Source organism: Scyliorhinus torazame, chromosome 16, assembly GCF_047496885.1.
Source record: "Scyliorhinus torazame isolate Kashiwa2021f chromosome 16, sScyTor2.1, whole genome shotgun sequence".
Taxonomy (NCBI): domain Eukaryota; kingdom Metazoa; phylum Chordata; class Chondrichthyes; order Carcharhiniformes; family Scyliorhinidae; genus Scyliorhinus; species Scyliorhinus torazame.
Window position 1 is genome coordinate 94,406,723 of NC_092722.1, and position 22,378 is coordinate 94,429,100.

The 22,378-nt window shown below is 47.7% G+C and overlaps 1 protein-coding gene across 3 annotated transcripts in view; it reads left to right on the forward strand.

Annotated features, from left to right (window-relative positions):
- The window catches only part of LOC140392953 (vacuolar protein sorting-associated protein 26A), a 227,180-nt gene that overhangs the window by 35,454 nt on the left and 169,348 nt on the right, over positions 1–22,378 (forward strand). For 2 of the 3 annotated variants that reach the window (XM_072478758.1, XM_072478760.1), the window contains exon 2: positions 22,112–22,261. The exons of the other annotated variant lie outside the window; for it this stretch is intronic. In XM_072478758.1, the coding sequence (XP_072334859.1) occupies positions 22,112–22,261 (150 nt within the window). The remainder of the gene's footprint in view (positions 1–22,111; positions 22,262–22,378) is intronic. 3 annotated transcript variants of the gene reach the window in all.

Genomic DNA, 22,378 nt, shown 5'->3' on the forward strand with positions numbered 1-22,378 from the left:
GCCCCTCCACCTATCTTTGTATCATCGGCAAACTTAGCCAGAATGCCCCCAGTCCCGTCATCTAGATCGTTAATATATAAAGAGAACAGCTGTGGCCCCAACACTGAACCCTGCAGGACACCACTCGTCACCGGTTGCCATTCCGAAAAAGAACCTTTTTATCCCAACTCTCTGCCTTCTGCCTGACAGCCAATCGTCAATCCATGTTAGTACCTTGCCTCGAATACCATGGGCCCTTATTTTACTCAGCAGTCTCCCGTGAGGCACCTTATCAAAGGCCTTTTGGAAGTCAAAATAGATAACATCCATTGGCTCTCCTTGGTCTAACCTATTTGTTATCTCTTCAAAGAACTCTAACAGGTTTGTCAGGCACGACCTCCCCTTACTAAATCTATGCTGACTTGTCCTAATCCGACCCTGCACTTCCACGAATTTAGAAATCTCATCCTTAACAATGGATTCTAGAATCTTGCCAACAACCGAGGTTAGGCTAATTGGCCTATAATTTTCCATCTTTTTCCTTGTTCCCTTCTTGAACAGGGGGGTTACAACAGCGATTTTCCAATCCTCTGGGACTTTCCCTGACTCCAGTGACTTTTGAAAGATCATAACTAACGCCTCCACTATTTCTTCAGCTATCTCCTTTAGAACTCTAGGATGTAGCCCATCTGGGCCTGGGGATTTATCAATTTTTAGACCTCTTAGTTTCTCTAGCACTTTCTCCTTTGTGATGGCTACCATATTCAACTCTGCCCCCTGACTCTCCGGAATTGTTGGGATATTACTCATGTCTTCTCCTGTGAAGACTGACGCAAAGTACTTATTCAGTTCCTCAGCTATTCCCTTGTCTCCCATCACAAAATTACCAGCGTCATTTTGGAGCGGCCCAATGTCAACTTTTGCCTCCTGTTTGTTTTTAATGTATTTAAAGAAACTTTTACTATCATTCCTAATGTTACTGGCTAGCCTCCCTTCAAATTTGATCCTCTCTTTCCTTATTTCTCTATTTGTTATCCTCTGTTTGTTTTTGTAGTCTTCCCAACCAGAGAAACACCCATTAATCCCCACTCTTTGCTTTCTATTAATTAACCAATCCTTTATCCATGCTACCACTTTACCCTTAATAGAACAAGAACAACAAAGGACAAAGAAATGTACAGCACAGGAACAGGCCCTTCGGCCCTCCAAGCCCGTGCCGACCATGCTGTCCGACTAAACTACAATCTTCTACACTTCCTGGGTCCGTATCCCTCTATTCCCATCCTATTCATGTATTTGTCAAGATGCCCCTTAAATGTCACTGTCGTCCCTGCTTCCACCACCTCCTCCGGTAGCGATTTCCAGGCACCCACTACCCTCTGCGTAAAAAAACTTGCCTCGTACATCTACTCTAAACCTTGCCCCTCTCACCTTAAACCTATGCCCCCTAGTAATTGACCCCTCTACCCTGGGCAAAAGCCTCTGACTATCCACTCTGTCTACGCCCCTCATAATTTTGTAGACCTCTATCAGGTCTCCCCTCAACCTCCTTCGTTCCAGTGAGAACAAATCGAGTTTATTCAACCGCTCTTCATAGCTAATGCCCTCCATACCAGGCAACATTCTGGTAAATCTCTTCTGCACCCTCTCTAAAGCCTCCACATCCTTCTGGTAGTGTGGCGACCAGAATTGAACACTATACTCCAAGTGTGGCCTAACTAAGGTTCTATACAGCTGCAACATGACTTGCCAATTCTTATACTCAATGCCCTGGCCAATGAAGGCAAGCATGCCGTATGCCTTCTTGACTACCTTCTCCACCTGTGTTGCCCCTTTCAATGACCTGTGGACCTGTACTCCTAGATCTCTTTGACTTTCAATACTCTTGAGGGTTCTACCATTCACTGTACATTCCCTACCTGCACTAGACCTTCCAAAATGCATTACCTCACATTGGTCCGGATTAAACTCCATCTGCCACCTCTCCGCCCAAGTCTCCGAACAATCTAAATCCTGCTGTATCCTCCGACAGTCCTCATCGCTATCCGCAATTCCACCAACCTTTGTGTCGTCTGCAAACTTACTAATCAGACCAGTTACATTTTCCTCCAAATCATTTATATATACTACAAAGAGCAAAGGTCCCAGCACTGATCCCTGTGGAACACCACTGGTCACAGCCCTCCAATTAGAAAAGCATCCTTCCATTGCTACTCTCTGCCTTCTATGACCTAGCCAGTTCTGTATCCACCTTGCCAGCTCACCCCTGATCCCGTGTGACTTCACCTTTTGTACTAGTCTACCATGAGGGACCTTGTCAAAGGCCTTACTGAAGTCCATATAGACAACATCCACTGCCCTACCTGCATCAATCATCTTAGTGACCTCCTCGAAAAACTCTATCAAGTTAGTGAGACACGACCTCCCCTTCACAAAACCATGCTGCCTCTCACTAATACGTCCATTTGCTTCCAAATGGGAGTAGATCCTGTCTCGACGAATTCTCTCCAGTAATTTCCCTGCCACTGAAGTAAGGCTCACCGGCCTGTAGTTCCCTGGATTATCCTTGCTACCCTTCTTAAACAGAGGAACAACATTGGCTATTCTCCAGTCCTCCGGGACATCCCCTGAAGACAGTGAGGATCCAAAGATTTCTGTCAAGGCCTCAGCAATTTCCTCTCCAGCCTCCTTCAGTATTCTGGGGTAGATCCCTTCAGGCCCTGGGGGCTTATCTACCTTAATATTTTTTAAGACACCCAACACCTCGTCGTTTTGGATCTCAATGTGACCCAGGCTATTTACACACCCTTCTCCAGACTCAACATCTACCAATTTCTTCTCTTTGGTGAATACTGATGCAAAGTATTCATTTAGTACCTCGCCCATTTCCTCTGGCTCCACACATAGATTCCCTTGCCTATCCTTCAGTGGGCCAACTCTTTCCCTGGCTACCCTCTTGCTTTTTATGTACGTGTAAAAAGCCTTGGGATTTTCCTTAACCCTATTTGCCAATGACTTTTTGTGACTCCTTCTAGCCCTCCTGACTCCTTGCTTAAGTTCCTGCCTACTTTCCTTATATTCCACGCAGGCTTCGTCTGTTCCCAGCCTTTTAGCCCTGACAAAAGGACTGTGTACCCTTTGTCCCTGGCCGCCGCCATTTTGTTTTCTTTACCTTGCTTCTCCCGTTGCTCCAGTGCCGCTCCTTTGGCCGTTACACTTCTGGTCCGTTTCATAGAAGTTGCAGGGGGACCTCTCTCTTCCCTTCCCCACGGGTTGCGTCAAAAAAAAAAGTTCCATTGGGGCTCCTCTAACGAACCCGAAAGTCCGTAGTAGCGGGAGCTGCCGAATCGTGCGGCTTAGATCCGCATAGCTGCAACCGGAAGTCGAGAGGGAATCCTTTTGGCAGTGTTCACTTCACCAGTCTGCCCCAAAAAGTCTATGGAAACTCCTGAAAAAGGTCTGAGAGTCCGTTCCAGACGGGAGCTGCCGAATGCGCGACCTACTCCTCCATGGCCGCCACCGGAAGCCTCGTCCCTGCTTCTTCAATGGCCTTGGTAGATCTTTTCACAGTTGTTCCCTCTGCTGCTAGAATTCACCTTTGGTAGAGTCAAGTCAGATTGCAGCTTTAAGCTTGCCCTTCCCCTGCCTGCATGCTGGAAGAGGCCTTTGCCTATTCCTGCAGCTCAAGCCAAATCTTTTACTGTTTCTGCCTGGTCTGGTAGCCAAAGCCAAAAGACATAACATTCCTGGGGGACACTGTGAGGGGAATGCTGCAGTCTTCTTCCCACACCGGGAAATGTCAAACAAATGCCGTGGGGGCCCTGTAAAAGAGCCCAAAAGTCCGTTTCATGCGGGAGCTACCGAATATGCGACCAAGCTCTGCATAGCCGCACCCGGAAGTCCCCCCTTAAGGATCCTGAAGACACGATCCAAGACATCCCTGGCCCTGGCACCCGGGAGGCAACATACCTTCCGGGACTCTCGCTCGCGACTACAGAATCTCCTATCTATTCCCCTAACCATTGAATCTCCTACTACTAATGCTTTTCTATTCTCCCCCCCCCCCCTTCCCTTCTGAGCCCCAGAGCCAGACTCCGTGCCAGAGACCTGGCCGCTAGGGCCTTCCCCCGGTAGGTCATCCCCCCCCCCCCAAACAGCATCCAAAACGGTATACTTGTTTTGAAGGTGAACGGCCACGAGGGATCCCTGCACTGTCTGCCTGTTTGTTTTCTTTCCCCTGACTGTAACCCAGCTACTCTTGTCCTGTACCTTGGGTGTGGTTACCTCCCTGTAACTCTTCTCTATCATCCCCTCTGCCTCCCGGATGATCCGAAGTTCATCCAGCTCCAGTTCTCTAACACGGTCTTTTGAGGAGCTGGAGTTGGATGCACTTCCCGCAGATATGGTCAGCGGGGACACCGGTGGTATCCCTCACCACCCACATCCTACAGGAGGCGCATGCAACTGGCCTAGCCTCCATCCCCTCTTACCTTACAGAATATCGCTGCCCTGTGGACCAACTGGACCTCTGCCCTCCGACTCTGCTCCCAATCAGCTGCAAAGATTCTGAGCCCTGGCAACATTCTAGTAATAGTGCTGAAGACTTGTGCTGCAGAAGTTTCAGGCCCATAGCTTGTTCCAGAACATCTACAACGGTGTCCATAAAAAGCAGGGCAAATCCAACCCGACCAATTACCACCCCATCAGAATACACTTGATCATCAGCAATGTGACACAGTGTTGTTGACCATGCTATAAAGTGGCACTTACACATCAATAACCTGCTCAGTTTGGGTCCCTGTAGAGTTACTCATCTCCTGACTCCAGTACAGCCTTTATCCAAGCATGTACAAAAGAGCTGAACACCAGAGGTAAAATAAGAGAGTTTGTCCTTTAAGTCAAGGCAACATTTGCCTGAGTGTGACATCAAGGAGCCCTGGGAAAACTGTGGGAGGGGGGGGGGGTGGACGTGGACTCAGCTGTTTGGAGACAGATCTGGCTCAAAGGAAGAGGATTGTGGTGGTTGGAGGTCCATCATCTCAGCTCCAGGCCCTTCCCTCCAAGCCTGTACCAGTCATGATGCCACCCTTGGCCAAAACCCTCAACACTTCCGAGTGCCTTATCCCTCTATACCCATTCTATCCATGTATTTGTTGAGATGTCTTTTGAACGGCGTTAATGTCGGTGTTAATGTATCTGCTTCCACAACCTACCTTGGCAGCACATTCCAGGCACTCACCACCCTCTGGGGCAAAGTTTAGAGGAGATGTGTGAGGCAGGTTTTTTACGCAGAGGGAGGTGAGTGCCTGGAACACATTGTCAGGGGAGGTTGTGGAAACATTAACGGCATTCAGAAGGCATCTTGACAAACACATGGATAGGATGTGTATAGAGGGATACGGCACAAGGAAGTGCTGAGGGTTTTGACAAAGGTTGGTATCATGACCGGTACAGGCTTGGAGGGCCGAAGGGCCTGTTCTTGAGCTGTATTGTTCTTTGTTCTGTGTAAAAAAAACTGCCTCGCACATCTCCTCAACTTTGCCCCATGGACCTTAAACATATGCCCCCTAGTGACTGACCCCTCCACCCTGGGAAAGAGGGTGCAAGTAACAACTGTGCTATATATGTGCCATTCAATAACTATCTCCAGCAAGAAACAATCCAACCATATCCCCTTGACATTGTTGGAAGTAAGTTGTATTTGTGTGCTGGGCATAAGGTATATTTTAAATTCTTATTTAAAATGTTTACATGTTGCCTGTAAATCTTGTGGGTTTGTTTAGATGCCTGCACTTCCTGAGGTTTTAATGACACTAAAACAAGCAGAGGATATAAAATAAAAACTGGACCCACAGAGATAGCAATAGTTGTTGGTTCAGTTGGGTTTCCGTTATCTGGACCACTGGGAGCTCTTCCGGGGCAGGTGTGACCTATATAAGAAGGACGGGTTGCATCTAAACTGGAGAGGCATAAATATCCTGGCCGCGAGGTTTGCTAGTGTCACACGGGAGGGTTTAAACTAGTATGGCAGGGGGGTGGGCACGGGAGCAATAGGTCAGAAGGTGAGAGCATTGAAGGAGAACTAGGGAATAGGGACAGTGGGGCTCTGAGGCAGAGCAGACGGGGAGAAATTGCTGAACACAGCGGGTCTGGTGGCCTGAAGTGCATATGTTTTAATGCAAGAAGTATTACGGGTAAGGCAGATGAACTTAGAGCTTGGATTAGTACTTGGAACTATGATGTTGTTGCCATTACAGAGACCTGGTTGAGGGAAGGGCAGGATTGGCAGCTAAACGTTCCAGGATTTAGATGTTTCAGGCGGGATAGAGGGGGATGTAAAAGGGGTGGCGGAGTTGTGCTACTGGTTCGGGAGAATATCACAGCTGTACTGCGGGAGGACACCTCAGTGGGCAGTGAGGCTATATGGGTAGAGATCAGGAATAAGAAGGGTGCAGTCACAATGTTGGGGTTTTACTACAGGCCTCCCAACAGCCAGCGGGAGATAGAGGAGCAGATAGGTAGACAGATTTTGGAAAAGAGTAAAAACAACAGGGTTGAGGTGATGGGAGACTTCAACTTCCCCAATATTGACTGGGACTCACTTAGTGCCAGGGGCTTAGACGGGGCGGAGTTTGTAAGGAGCATCCAGGAGGGCTTCTTGAAACAATATGTGGACAGTCCAACTAGGGAAGGGGCGGTACTGGACCTGGGATTGGGGAATGAGCCCGGCCAGGTGGTAGATGTTTCAGTAGGGGAGCATTTCGGGAACAGTGACCACAATTCAGTAAGTTTTAAAGTGCTGGTGGACAAGGATAAGAGTGGTCCTAGGATGAATGTGCTAAATTGGGGGAAGGCTAATTATAACAATATTAGGCGGGAACTGAAGAACATAGATTGGGGGCGGATGTTTGAGGGCAAATCAACATCTGACATGTGGGAGGCTTTCACGTGTCAGTTGAAAGGAATTTAGGACCGGCATGTTCCTGTGAGGAAGAAGGATAAATACGGCAATTTTCGGGTACCTTGGATAACGAGAGATATTGTAGGCCTCGTCAAAAAGAAAAAGGAGGCATTTGTCAGGGCTAAAAGGCTGGGAACAGACAAAGCCTGTGTGGAATATAAGGAAAGTAGGAAGGAACCTAAGCAAGGAGTCAGGAGGGCTAGAAGGGGTCACGAAAAGTCATTGGCAAATAGGGTTAAGGAAAATCCCAAGGCTTTTTACACGTACATAAAAAGCAAGAGGGTAGCCAGGGAAAGGGTTGGCCCACTGAAGGATAGGCAAGGGAATCTATGTGTGGAGCCAGAGGAAATGGGCGAGGTACTAAATGAATACTTTGCATCAGTATTCACCAAAGAGAAGAAATTGGTAGATGTTGAGTCTGGAGAAGGGTGCGTAGATAGCCTGGGTAACATTGTGATCCAAAAAGACGAGGTGTTGGGTGTCTTAAAAAATATTAAGGTAGATAAGTTCCCAGGGCCTGATGGGATCTACCCCAGAATACTGAAGGAGGCTGGAGAGGAAATTGCTGAGGCCTTGACAGAAATCTTTGGATCCTCACTGTCTTCAGGGGATGTCCCGGAGGACTGGAGAATAGCCAATGTTGTTCCTCTGTTTAAGAAGGGTAGCAAGGATAATCCAGGGAACTACAGGCCGGTGAGCCTTACTTCAGTTGTAGGGAAATTACTGGAGAGAATTCTTCGAGACAGGATCTACTCCCATTTGGAAGCAAATGGACGTATTAGTGAGAGGCAGCATGGTTTTGTGAAGGGGAGGTTGTGTCTCACTAACTTGATAGAGTTTTTCGAGGAGGTCACTAAGATGATTGATGCAGGTAGGGCAGTGGATGTTGTCTATATGGACTTCAGTAAGGCCTTTGACAAGGTCTCTCATGGTAGACTAGTACAAAAGGTGAAGTCACACGGGATCAGGGGTGAGCTGGCAAGGTGGATACAGAACTGGCTCGGTCATAGAAGGCAGAGAGTAGCAATGGAAGGATGCTTTTCTAATTGGAGGGCTGTGACCAGTGGTGTTCCACAGGGATCAGTGCTGGGACCTTTGCTCTTTGTAGTATATATAAATGATTTGGAGGAAAATGTAACTGGTCTGATTAGTAAGTTTGCAGACGACACAAAGGTTGGTGGAATTGCAGATAGCGATGAGGATGTCAGAGGATACAGCAGGATTTAGATTGTTCGGAGACTTGGGCGGAGAGGTGGCAGATGGAGTTTAATCCGGACAAATGTGAGGTAATGCATTTTGGAAGGTCTAGTGCAGGTAGGGAATATACAGTGAATGGTAGAACCCTCAAGAGTATTGAAAGTCAAAGAGATCTAGGAGTACAGGTCCACAGGTCATTGAAAGGGGCAACACAGGTGGAGAAGGTAGTCAAGAAGGCATACGGCATGCTTGCCTTCATTGGTCGGGGCATTGAGTATAAGAATTGGCAAGTCATGTTGCAGCTGTATAGAACCTTAGTTAGGCCACACTTGGAGTATAGTGTTCAATTCTGGTCGCCACACTACCAGAAGGATGTGGAGGCTTTAGAGAGGGTGCAGAAGAGATTTACCAGAATGTTGCCTGGTATGGAGGGCATTAGCTATGAAGAGCGGTTGAATAAACTCGATTTGTTCTCACTGGAACGAAGGAGGTTGAGGGGCGACCTGATAGAGGTCTACAAAATTATGAGGGACATAGACAGAGTGGATGGTCAGAGGCTTTTCCCCAGGGTAGAGGGGTCAATTACTAGGGGGCATAGGTTTAAGGTGAGAGGGGCAAGGTTTAGAGTAGATGTACGAGGCAAGTTTTTTACGCAGAGGGTAGTGGGTGCCTGGAACTCGCTACCAGAGGAGGTGGTGGAAGCAGGGGCAATAGTGACATTTAAGGGGCATCTTGACAAATACATGAATAGGATAGCAATAGAGGGATACGGACCCAGGAAGTGTAGAAGATTGTAGTTTAGTCGGGCAGCATGGTCGGCACGGGCTTGGAGGGCCGAAGGGCCTGTTCCTGTGCTGTACAGTTCTTTGTTCTTTGAGAGAAGGTCAGTGCAGTTGGGTGCACAATTTCACAGACATTTGAATTGATTTATTATTGTCACATGTACTAGTATACAGTGATAAGTATTGTTTCTTGCATGCTATACAGACAACGCATACCATACATAGGGAAGGAAGGAGAGACTGCAGAATGTTATGTTACAGTCATAACTAGGGTGTAGAGAAATGAATGAGGTAGGTCCATTCAAAAGTCTGATGGCAGCAGGGAAGAAGCTGTTCTTGTGTCGGTTGGTACATGACCTCAAACTTTTGTATATTTTTTCTGACGGAAGAAGGTGGAAGAGAGTATGTCCGGGGTGGATGGTGTCCTTAATTATGCTGGCTGCCTTTCCGAGGCAGTGGGATTTATAGATAGTCAGTGGATGGGAGGTTGGTTTGCATGATGGATTGGGCTACATTCATGACATTTTGTAATTTCCTGCGGTCTTTGGCAGAGCAGGATCCATACCAAGCTGTGATACAACCAGAAAGAATGCTTTCTACGGTGCATCTGTAAAAGTTGGTGAGACTCATAGCTGACATGCCAAATTACCTTAGTCTTCTGAGAAAGTAGACTCACTGGTGGGCTTTGCCAACACAGGCAGGTTGGTTCAAGGGAACAGAAAGCAAGTCCCAAACTAAAAAAACAAAAAGTACCAGAAACCTGGGAATAGGGAAGAAGAAAGCCTGAGAAAGATGGTGAAGTCAAGGAACAAGGCATGGGAGTCTGGAAAACGGGTCCTGTTCAATGAATAAGTATGGAGCGGACAAAAAACTTCAAATTGAAGAGACTGGAGTTACAAGAAAAGGACATCATGCAAAAAGGCAAAAGATTTGAGGAGACCACCAAAGGTTGTTGACTCCTGACTATGGGCCTGTGAGGCAGTGGTGTTCTAGAAGGCGATGCTTGAATACGTGTGACGTTCCAGGGCAGGGGAGGGAGGCAATGGGATAGTGGAATTGTCGCTTGACTAATATTCCAGGGACCTAGGGTAATGTTCTGGGGACCCAGGATGAATCCCACCATGGCAGATGGTGATATTTGAATTACATTAAAAATCTGGAAATGAAAGCCGACCATGAAACAATTGTCATTAAAACCTACCTGATTTACAAATATCCTTTAGAGAAGGAAATCTGCCATCCTTACCTGGTCGGCCTACATATGACTCCAGACCCACAGCAATGTGGTTGAGTCTTAAAATGACCCTCGAGGGCAATTAGGAATGGGCAATAACTGCTCGCCCAGCCAGCAACGCCTACAACCCATGAAATAATTTTAAAAAAATTATAAGGAGAGATTCAAGTCTTTGGCAATGGATCCTTGGTAAAGATATCTTGGAAAGCAGAATTTGGAAACCGTCCCGTCAGACCCCTTGGCTCACAGTGAGGTGATTTGCTGAGAAATCCGTAGAAGTTGTTTTGGGTTTCGTAGTGTGGGGTGGCTGACCACAGTTTCCTTCTGGTTGACGTAAACTGTGTATTTACAGAGAACATTAGACTATCAGGTAGATTTTGTAACTTCATAGAACATAGAACAATACAGCGCAGTACAGGCCCTTCGGCCCACGATGTTGCACCGAAACAAAAGCCATCTAACCTACACTATGCCATTATCATCCATATGTTTATCCAATAAACTTTTAAATGCCCTCAATGTTGGCGAGTTCACTACTGTAGCAGGTAGGGCATTCCACGGCCTCACTACTCTTTGCGTAAAGAACCTACCTCTGACCTCTGTCCTATATCTATTACCCCTCAGTTTAAAGTTATGTCCCCTCGTGCCAGCCATTTCCATCCGTGGGAGAAGGCTCTCACTGTCCACCCTATCCAACCCCCTGATCATTTTGTATGCCTCTATTAAGTCTCCTCTTAACCTTCTTCTCTCCAACGAAAACAACCTCAAGTCCATCAGCCTTTCCTCACAAAATTTTCCCTCCATACCAGGCAACATCCTGGTAAATCTCCTCTGCACCCGCTCCAAAGCCTCCACGTCCTTCCTATAATGCGGTGACCAGAACTGTACGCAATACTCCAAATGCGGCCGTACCAGAGTTCTGTACTGCTGCAACATGACCTCCCGACTCCGGAACTCAATCCCTCTACCAATAAAGGCCAACACTCCATAGGCCTTCTTCACAACCCTATCAACCTGGGTGGCAACTTTCAGGGATCTATGTACATGGACACCTAGATCGTCTGCTCATCCACACTTTCAAGAACTTTACCATTAGCCAAATATTCCGCATTCCTGTTATTCCTTCCAAAGTGAATCACCTCACACTTCTCTACATTAAACTCCATTTGCCACCTCTCAGCCCAGCTCTGCAGCTTATCTATATCCATCTGTAACCTGCTACATCCTTCCACACTATCGACAACACCACCGACTTTAGTATCGTCTGCAAATTTACTCACCCACCCTTCTGCGCCTTCCTCTAGGTCATTGATAAAAATGACAAACAGCAACGGCCCCAGAACAGATCCTTGTGGTACTCCACTTGTGACTGTACTCCATTCTGAACATTTCCCATTAACCACCACCCTCTGTCTTCTTTCAGCTAACCAATTTCTGATCCACATCTCTAAATCACCCTCAATCCCCAGCCTCCGTATATTTTGCAATAGCCTACCGTGGGGAACCTTATCAAACGCTTTGCTGAAATCCATATACACCACATCAACTGCTCTACCCTCGTCTACCTGTTCAGTCACCTTCTCAAAGAACTCAATAAGGTTTGTGAGGCATGACCTACCCTTCACAAAGCCATGCTGACTATCCCTGATCATATTATTCCTATCTAGATGATTATAAATCTTGTCTCTTATAATCCCCTCCAAGACTTTACCCGCTACAGACGTGAGGCTCACCGGTCTATAGTTGCCGGGGTTGTCTCTGCTCCCCTTTTTGAACAAAGGGACCACATTTGCTGTCCTCCAGTCCTCTGGCACTATTCCTGTAGCCAATGATGACATAAAAATCAAAGCCAAAGGTCCAGCAATCTCTTCCCTGGCCTCCCAGAGAATCCTAGGATAAATCCCATCAGGTCCCGGGGACTTATCTATTTTCAGCCTGTCCAGAATTGCCAACACCTCTTCCCTACGTACCTCAATGCCATCTATTCTATTAGCCTGGGGCTCAGCATTCTCCTCCACAACATTATCTTTTTCCTGAGTGAATACTGACGAAAAATATTCATTTAGTATCTCGCCCATCTCTTCAGACTCCACACACAATTTCCCATCCCTGTCCTTGACTGGTCCTACTCTTTCCCTAGTCATTCGCTTATTCCTGACATACCTATAGAAAGCTTTTGGGTTTTCCTTGATCCTACCTGCCAAATACTTCTCATGTCCCCTCCTTGCTCGTCTTGGCTCTCTCTTTAGATCCTTCCTCGCTACCTTGTAACTATCCATCGCCCCAACCGAAACTTCACACCTCATCTTCACATAGGCCTCCTTCTTCCTCTTAACAAGAGATTCCACTTCCTTGGTAAACCACGGTTCCCTCGCTCGACGCCTTCCTCCCTGTCTGAAAATTAGTAACTTCCTTACTAATCTGTATATATCTATGGTATAGTGGAGTGAGGAGTAGTGTATTTTAGTTAATTTCCTGAATAAATGTTTTATTCTTCGGTTGAAAGTTCATTCTTTGGTACATTGTTCAGCCGCTCCCTCCCGCGTAACTAAATAAAAATTAAAAGTTAGCGTCTATCAATCCGGGTTCCACTCTGGAATCTGACTTTTCTAGTTGTAACATCAGCTGGGATCATAACAAAAGTCAGTGGTAATTATTTTTGCTGAATCCCTCGCTATCGACATCCTGAAAGTTCCCATTAACCAGAAACTGAACTGGACCAGCCATATAATAATTTTTATTAGTGTCGCAAGTAGGCTTACATTAACACTGCAATGAAGTTACTGTGGAAATCCCCGAGTTGCCACACTCCGGCACCTGTTCAGGTACACGGAGGGAGAATTCAGAATGTCCAATTCACCTAAATACTGTAGCTTCAAGAGCAGGTCAAAGATGGGAATCCTGTAGCGAGTGAGTTGCGTCCTGACTCCTCAATGCCTGTCCCATCTACAAGGCACAAATTAGGAGTGTGGTGGAATACTCTCCACTTGCCTGGATGAGTGCAACTTCAGAAAAACTGGAAGCTCAACATCATCCAGCACAAAGTAGCCCGCTTGTTTGGTACCCTATCCACCACTTTCAACATCCACTCCCTCTACCACTGATGTACAGTAATAGCCGTGTGTACCATCTACAAGATGTACTGCAGGAACTCACCAAAGTTCCTTCAGCAGCAACTTCCAAACCCGCTACCATCTAAAGGAACAAGAGCACAGAGACAAGTGAACACCACCGCCCGGAAGTTCTCCTCCAAGTCACTCACCATCGTGACTTGGAAATATATTACTGTTCCTTCACTGTCACTGGGTCAAAATCAAAGAGCAGCAGAGACAAGGGAACACTTCCACCTGGAAATTCCCCTCCAAGTCACTCACCATCATATATTCCCGTTCCTTCACTCACTGGGACAAAATCCTGGACCTCCCTCCTGAAGTTGCATATAAAGGGTGTACAGGAGAGTTTATCCATGCACATAATCTGAACTCTGATAACTGGTAATTAAAATGCTCAAAGTAAGCCTTTGAAGTTGCGTACCAAGGATTGTAAATCAATTTGTTAAACTGCCGCAATAATGAACCTCTTGCACTAATTATATTGAGAGCTCCCAGGCAACAATGACTTGACTGACATTAAAATGTGAACAGTGATTTTCGTTGACATGAGCAGTCAGAGTCCCAGCGAAAGCTGCAAAGTCAGTCAATTTTTTTCAGGAAACTGCAAGGGCCAATTTCAGCCAGGCTCGAGAAGAATACAGGACAGTTAGAAGAGGATTTCTGTTTAAGACTGATATAGGGAAATGTGGTGTGTTCTTTAACTTTGTATTATAATAAAATAACAATTATATTGATTGGACTTGATTCAGTCTCTTGCTATGAATAAAACTTTATCATTTGTATCTGGCCTCATGTTGAAAACATTCTAGACAAATAGAGTCATGTAAATACCACATGTCATGTGGGGTCCAGTTCAGATCTTAAGATGGGTATTATTTTATCTCTGGGCTATGCTGTAAAAGAAGCAACTGCTGTTGACTACAGGTGTGGGATCAAGTTGGGGGGGGGGGGAGGGGGGGATGCAGCTGGGAGGGGGTAGGGGATGTGGGATCCAGTTGGGGGGTAGGGGGTGTGGGATCCAGTTGGGGTTCGGGGGGGATCCAGTTTGGGGGATCCTTCTGGGAGGGCGAGGGGATGTGGGATCCAGTTGGAGGGGAGGGTGTGTGGGGTCCAGTTGGGGGGAGGGGGTGTGGGGTCCAGTTGGGGGGAGGGGGTGTGGGGTCCAGTTGGGGGGAGGGGGTGTGGGGTCCAGTTGGGGGGAGGGTGTGTGGGGTCCAGTTGGGGGGAGGGGGTGTGGGGTCCAGTTGGGGGGAGGGGAGAGGGTGTGGGATCCAGCTGGGAGGGGGGATGTGAGATACAGTTGGGGGGGTGAGGGGGGGATCCAGTTGGGGGGAGATGTGGGATCCAGTTGGGGGGTAGGGTGTGTGGGATCCAGTTGGAGGGGAGGGGGTTTGGGATCCAGTTGCGGGGGAGGGGGTGTGGGATCCAGTTTGGGGGGAGGGGGTGGGAGATCCAGTTGGGGGGAGGGGGGGTGGGATTCAGTTAGGGGAGGGTTGGGGGATCCAGTTGGGGGAGGGTTGTGGGATTCGGTTGGGGGGAGGGTGTGTGGGATCCAGTTATGGGAAGCGGGTGTGGTATCCAGTTGGGATGAAGTGGGCGTGGTATCTAATTGGGGGACGTGGTTGTGGGATGGAGTTGTGAGAACCAGTTGGGGGGGAAGGGGTTCTGGACCCTAGATGGGGTGAAGGGGGTGTGGGATCCAGATGGGGGGAAGTGGTTGTGGGATCCAGTTGGGGTGAAGGGGGCATGGGATCCAGTTGAGGTGAAGGGGACGTGGGATCTAGTTGGGGTGAAGGGGGTGTGAGATCCAGTTGGGTTGAAGAGGGCGTGAAATCCAGTTTGGGTGAAGGGGGAGTGGGATCCAATTGGTGTGAAGGGGGTGTGGGATCCAGTTGGGGTGAAGAGGGTGTGAAATCCAGTTGGGGTGTATGGGGCGTGGGATCAAGTTGGGGTGAAGGGGGTGTGGGACCCAGATGGGATGGATCAAGTTGGGGTGTAGGGGGCGAGTGATCCAGTTGGGGTGATGGGGGTGTGGGATCCAGTTGGAGGTGGCCTCCAGTTGAAGGGAGGGGACATATGGGATCCAGTTGAAGGAAGGGTGTGTGGGATCCAGTTGGGGTGAATGGGGCACGTGGGATCCAGTTGGTGTGATTGGGGTGTAGGATCCAGTTGGGGTGAAGGGGGCATGTGGGATCCAGTTGGGGTGAAGGAAGCATGTGGGATCCAGTTGGATTGAAGGGGGCATGGGATCCAGTTGGGCTGAAGGGGGCATGTGGGATCCAGTTGGGGTATCGGAGATGTGGGATCCAGTTGGGGTGAAGGTGGTGTTGGATCCAGTTGGGGTGAAGGGGGCGTGGGATCCAGTTGGTGTGAAGGGGGCGTGGGATCCAGTTGGTGTGAAGGGGGCATGGGATCCAGTTGGGGTGAAGGTGGTGTGGGATCCAGTTGGGGTGAAGGTGGTGTGGGATCCAGTTGTGGTGAAGGGGGCGTGGGATCCAGTTGTGGTGAAGGGGGCGTGGGATCCAGTTGGTGTGAAGGGGGCGTGGGATCCAGTTGGTGTGAAGGGGGCGTGGGATCCAGTTGGTGTGAAGGGGATGTGGGATCCAGTTGGTGTGAAGGGGGCGTGGGATCCAGTTGGTGTGAAGGGGGCGTGGGATCCAGTTGGGGTGAAGGGGGTGTGGGATCTAGTTGGAGTGAAGGGGGCGTGGGATCCAGTTGGTGTGAAGGGGGCGTGGGAACCAGTTGGGGTGAAGGGGGTGTGGGATCCAGTTGGTGTGAAGGGGGCGTGGGAACCAGTTGGGGTGAAGGGGGTGTGGGATCTAGTTGGAGTGAAGGGGCATGTGGGACCCAGTTGGGATAAAGGGGCGTCTGGGGTCCAGTTGGGATGGAGGGGGCGTGGGAGCCAGTTGAAGGGAGGAGGCATGTGGGATCCAGTTGGGGTGAAGGGGCGTGTGGGGTCCAGTTGTGATGAAGGGGCGTGGGAGTCAGTTGGGGTGAAGGGGGAGTCGGAGCCAGTTGGGGTGAAGGGGGCGTGGGAGCCAGTTGAAGGGAGAGGGGGCATGTGGGATCCAGTTGGGGGAAGGGACCATGCGATCCAGTTGGGGAGGGGCGTAGGATCCAGTTGATGCTGCTGAGCCTATCATTATTATGATGATAAAGGCATCATAGCACATTTGAGTTACTATATAACCAAGTGCATCCTTTTAATTTGAGTGAGCTAAAGCTAACAGCTGTGTTTATTATTAAAGAAGTTGACATTAGTGCAAGAAAAGGTTTGCACAGAAACACATTTATACAAAACTTAAATTACAGGGCGCACGGGTTAGAAATTAGGAATAGAGTAAATTTAGACAAATCTTTCATCCAGACGATACCTTTTATGGGATTTTACACCACCCATTGGGGTGGATAGTGGGTATCACCTGATTTGAGAGATGTTCTCTGAAAGATTTGAGGTAGGCTTAAAATAACGGAAGACAAAAGAACAATACAGCACGAGGAACAGGGCATTCTGCCCTTCCAAGCCTTAACTGGTCATGATACCAATCTTGACCAATACCCTCCGCACTTCCAAGTGCTGTATCCCTCTATATTAATCCTATCCATGTGTTTGTTAAGGTGCCTTTGGAACGCCGTTAATGTATCTGCTTCCACAACCTCCCCTGGCAACGCGTTTCGGGCACTCACCACCCTCTGTGTTTTTAAAAAAAAAAAACCCCAAAAAAACTGCTTGCACATCTCTAAACTTTGCCCCGCGGACCTTAAATCTGTGCCCTCTGGTGACTGACTCCTCCACCCTGGGAAAGGGTGCCTGCCCATCCACTCTATCCAAGCCCCTCATAATCTTGGCGACCTCTATCAGGTCACCCCTCAACCTCCATTTTTTTAATGAAAACAGTCCGAGTCTATTCAGCCTCTCCACATAGCTAACACCCTCCAGACCAGGCAACATAGAACATAGAACGATACAGCGCAGTACAGGCCCTTCGGCCCACGATGTTGCACCAAAACAAAAGCCATCTAACCTACACTATGCCATTATCATCCATATGTTTATCCAATAAACTTTTAAATGCCCTCAATGTTGGCGAGTTCACTACTGTTGCAGGTAGGGCATTCCACGGCCTCACTACTCTTTGCGTAAAGAACCTACCTCTGACCTCTGTCCTATATCTATTACCCCTCAGTTTAAAGCTATGTCCCCTCGTGCCAACCATTTCCATCCGCGGGAGAAGGCTCTCACTGTCCACCCTATCTAACCCCCTGATCATTTTGTATGCCTCTATTAAGTCTCCTCTTAACCTTCTTCTCTCTAACGAAAACAACCTCAAGTCCATCAGCCTTTCCTCATAAGATTTCCCCTCCATACCAGGCAACATCCTGGTAAATCTCCTCTGCACCCGCTCCAAAGCTTCCACGTCCTTCCTATAATGCGGTGACCAGAACTGTACGCAATACTCCAAATGCGGCCGTACCAGAGTTTTGTACAGCTGCAACATGACCTCCTGACTCCGGAACTCAATCCATCTACCAATAAAGGCCAACACTCCATAGGCCTTCTTCACAACCCTATCAACCTTGGTGGCAACTTTCAGGGATCTATGTACATGGACACCTAGATCCCTCTGCTCATCCACACTTCCAAGAACTTTACCATTAGCCAAATATTCCGCATTCCTGTTATTCCTTCCAAAGTGAATCACCTCACACTTCTCTACATTAAACTCCATTTGCCACCTCTCAGCCCAGCTCTGCAGCTTATCTATATCCCTCTGTAACCTGCTACATCCTTCCACACTGTCGACAACACCACCGACTTTAGTATCGTCTGCAAATTTACTCACCCACCCTTCTGCGCCTTCCTCTAGGTCATTGATAAAAATGACAAACAGCAACGGCCCCAGAACAGATCCTTGTGGTACTCCACTTGTAACTGAACTCCATTCTGAACATTTCCCATCAACCACCACCCTCTGTCTTTCAGCTAGCCAATTTCTGATCCACATCTCTAAATCACCCTCAATCCCCAGCCTCCGTATTTTCTGCAATAGCCTACCGTGGGGAACCTTATCAAACGCTTTGCTGAAATCCATATACACCACATCAACTGCTCTACCCTCGTCTACCTGTTCAGTCACCTTCTCAAAGAACTCGATAAGGTTTGTGAGGCATGACCTACCCTTCACAAAGCCATGCTGACTATTCCTGATCATATTATTCCTATCTAGATGATTATAAATCTTGTCTCTTATAATCCCCTCCAAGACTTTACCCACTACAGACGTGAGGCTCACCGGTCTATAGTTGCCGGGGTTGTCTCTGCTCCCCTTTTTGAACAAAGGGACCACATTTGCTATCCTCCAGTCCTCTGGCACTATTCCTGTAGCCAATGATGACAAAAATCAAAGCCAAAGGTCCAGCAATCTCTTCCCTGGCCTCCCAGAGAATCCTTGGATAAATTCCATCAGGCCCCGGGGACTTATCTATTTTCAGCCTGTCCAGAATTGCCAACACCTCTTCCCTACGTACCTCAATGCCATCTATTCTAATAGCCTGGGTCTCAGCATTCTCCTCCACAACATTATCTTTTTCCTGAGTGAATACTGACGAAAAATATTCATTTAGTATCTCGCCTATCTCTTCAGACTCCACACACAACTTCCCATCCCTGTCCTTGACTGGTCCTACTCTTTCCCTCGTCATTCGCTTATTCCTGACATACCTATAGAAAGCTTTTGGGTTTTCCTTGATCCTACCTGCCAAATACTTCTCATGTCCCCTCCTTGCTCGTCTTAGCTCTCTCTTTAGATCCTTCCTCGCTACCTTGTAACTATCCATCGCCCCAACTGAAACTTCACACCTCATCTTCACATAGGCCTCCTTCTTCCTCTTAACAAGAGATTCCACTTCTTTGGTAAACCACGGTTCCCTCGCTCTACGCCTTCCTCCCTGCCTGACCGGTACATACTTATCAAGAACACACAGTAGCTGATCCTTGAACAAGCTCCACTTATCCAGTGTGCCCAACACTTGCAGCCTACTTCTCCACCTTATCCCCCCCAAGTCACGTCTAATGGCATCATAATTGCCCTTCCCCCAGCTATAACTCTTGCCCTGCGGTGTATACTTATCCCTTTCCATCATTAACATAAACGTCACCGAATTGTGGTCACTGTCCCCAAAGTGCTCTCCTACCTCCAAATCCAACACCTGGCCTGGTTCATTACCCAAAACCAAATCCAACGTGGCCTCGCCTCTTGTTGGCCTGTCAACATATTGTGTCAGGAAACCCTCCTGCACACACTGTACAAAAAACGACCCATCTAATGTACTCGAACTATATCTTTTCCAGTCAATATTTGGAAAGTTAAAGTCTCCCATAATAACTACCCTGTTACTTTCGCTCTTATCCAGGATCATCCTCGCCATCCTTTCCTCTACATCCCTAGAACTATTTGGAGGCCGATAGAAAACTCCCAACAGGGTGACCTCTCCTTTCCTGTTTCTAACCTCAGCCCATACTACCTCGGAAGATGAGTCCCCATCTAGCATCCTCTCCGCCACCGTAATACTGCTCTTGACTAGCAGCGCCACACCTCCCCCTCTTTTGCCTCCTTCTCTGAGCTTACTAAAACACCTAAACCCCGGAACCTGCAACATCCATTCCTGTCCCTGCTCTATCCATGTCTCCGAAATGGCCACAACATCGAAGTCCCAGGTACCAACCTATGCTGCCAGTTCCCCTACCTTATTTCGTATACTCCTGGCATTGAAGTAGACACACTTCAAACCACCTACCTGAACACTGGCCCCCTCCTGCGACGTCAAATCTGTGCTCCTGACCTCTATACTCTCATTCTCCCTTACCCTAAAACTACAATCCAGGTTCCCATGCCCCTGCTGCATTAGTTTAAACCCCCCCTAAAGAGCACTAACAAATCCCCTCCCCCCCCCCCCCCCCCCCCCCCCCAAAGGATATTTGTGCCCCTCGTGTTCAGATGTAGACCATCCTGTCTGTAGAGGTCCCACCTTCCCCAGAAAGAGCCCCAGTTATCCAGAAATCTGAATCCCTCCCGCCTGCAGGTAAACCTCCTCTGCACCCTCTCCAAAGCCTCCACATCCTTCTGGTAGTGTAGCGACCAGAATTGTGTGCAATATCCCAAGTGTGGCGTTACTAAGGTTCTATACAACTGTAGCATGACTTGCCAGTTTTTATGCTCGATGCCCCCGTCTAATGAAGGCAAGCATTCTGTGTGCTTTCTTGACTACTTTGTCCACTTGTGTTGCCACCTTCAAAGATCTGTGGACCTGTATGCCCAGATCTCTGACTTTCTGTATTACTCTTTAAAAAAAAATTGAAGTACCCAATTCATTTTTCCAATTAAGGGGCAATTTAGCGTGGCAAATCCACCTACCCTACGATTCTTTGTGTTGTGGGGGCGAAACCCACGCAAACACTGGGAGAATGTGTAAACTCCAGACGGACAGTGACCCAGAGCCGGGATCGAACCTGGGATCTCGGCGCCGTGAGGTAGCAGTGCTAACCACTACACCACCGTGCTGCCCTGACTTTCTATATTCCCAAGAGTTTTGCCATTTACGGTATATGTTCGACCAAAATGCATTACCTTATATTTTTCCGGATTAAGGACATGCAAAAGGAGATACTTTTGATAGGCTTGTCTTGATAGGCAATATACTTTGTGAATCCTGAGTAAAGAATTTCCTGCCACATTGTGTTCTGTAGAGAGAAGATCTTCCATTTTATATTCCGTCCTTGGGCCACAATGGGCAAACTGAATAGATTAACAGCTGAAGTAGCAAATTGCCCTAAAGTATTCCTGAAAACAGGGGTCATCTTTTAACAACAGCATAAGTGTTGGGCTTGGAGATAACTCGCTCTTCAGCTTTTATTAACCAATTAAGACATCAAAGGCTAACAGAAGACTCAAGTTAAAGTCACACATGGCAGTTGAGGAACTTGAATTCATTTTATATAAATATGTCTAGTTTTAGGGATGATAAATCAATGTTCTCTTTAAAATTTAGTTGTGCGCAGTCCCTTTAACTATTTTTGCACCGCTGCACATGTGTTATTTATCAAAGCTACCGATCAGGCTGCTTAACAGCCACACAGATTGCAAAAGCATTTGTGATCATGTCCTGAAAACACCCTTTCGGGAAGAAGTCTGACTGCAGACCCAGGTCAGTGTGGTTGACTCTTAACTGTCCTCTGGCCTAACAAGTCACTCAGTTGTATCAAACCCCCAGAAAAACTGTAATCCACATTGGCTGCAGCAGTTTAAAAAGTCAGCTCACCCACTAAATGTTATGATTCTTGATTGGTTTGGAATTTGCATTATGCCATTGACATTGTTCAAAGAATTTACAGTGCAGAAGGAGGCCATTCGGCCCATCGAGTGCACCGAACCTTGGAAAGAGCACCCTACTTAAGCCCACGCCTCCACCTTATCCCCGTAACTCAATGACCCCCACCTAACCTTTCGAACACGAAGAAGAAATTTAGCAAAGCCAATCCACCTAACCACATCTTTAGATTGCGGGAGGAAAGCGGAGCATCCGGAGGAAACCCACGCAGACATGGGGAGGAAGTGCAAACTCCACACAGACAGTCACCCGAGACGGGAATTGAACCTGGGTCCCTGGAGCTGTGAGGAAGCAGTGCTGCCCACTGTGCCACCGTGCTGCCTACTAATCATCCTACAAACTAATAAAAAACAAATCAATGCATTTGAGATGGTGGGAGTTTGCATTCTTTGTGCAACTGTTCACTATTGATTCATAGATTGTGGTTATAGTTTTTTGTCTCTCCTGTCTTCCCCAGAGTTTCTTGGGCGGTTTGTTTACTCCAGTGTGTGACATCAATATTGTTCTCAATGATGCAGACACCAGGAAAACAGCAGAGATTAAAAGTGAAGATGGCAAAATAGAGAAACATTATCTGTTTTATGATGGTGAATCTGCAACAGGGAAGGTAAGCATTTACTATTTGTTGTGGTCATTTCTTCCACCAATTCTCTTTTGAAAAGGGAGGACTTGAGGGATTCAAACACTCAGTTCTTCACATGAGGATTAGTTGCTGCGAAACATC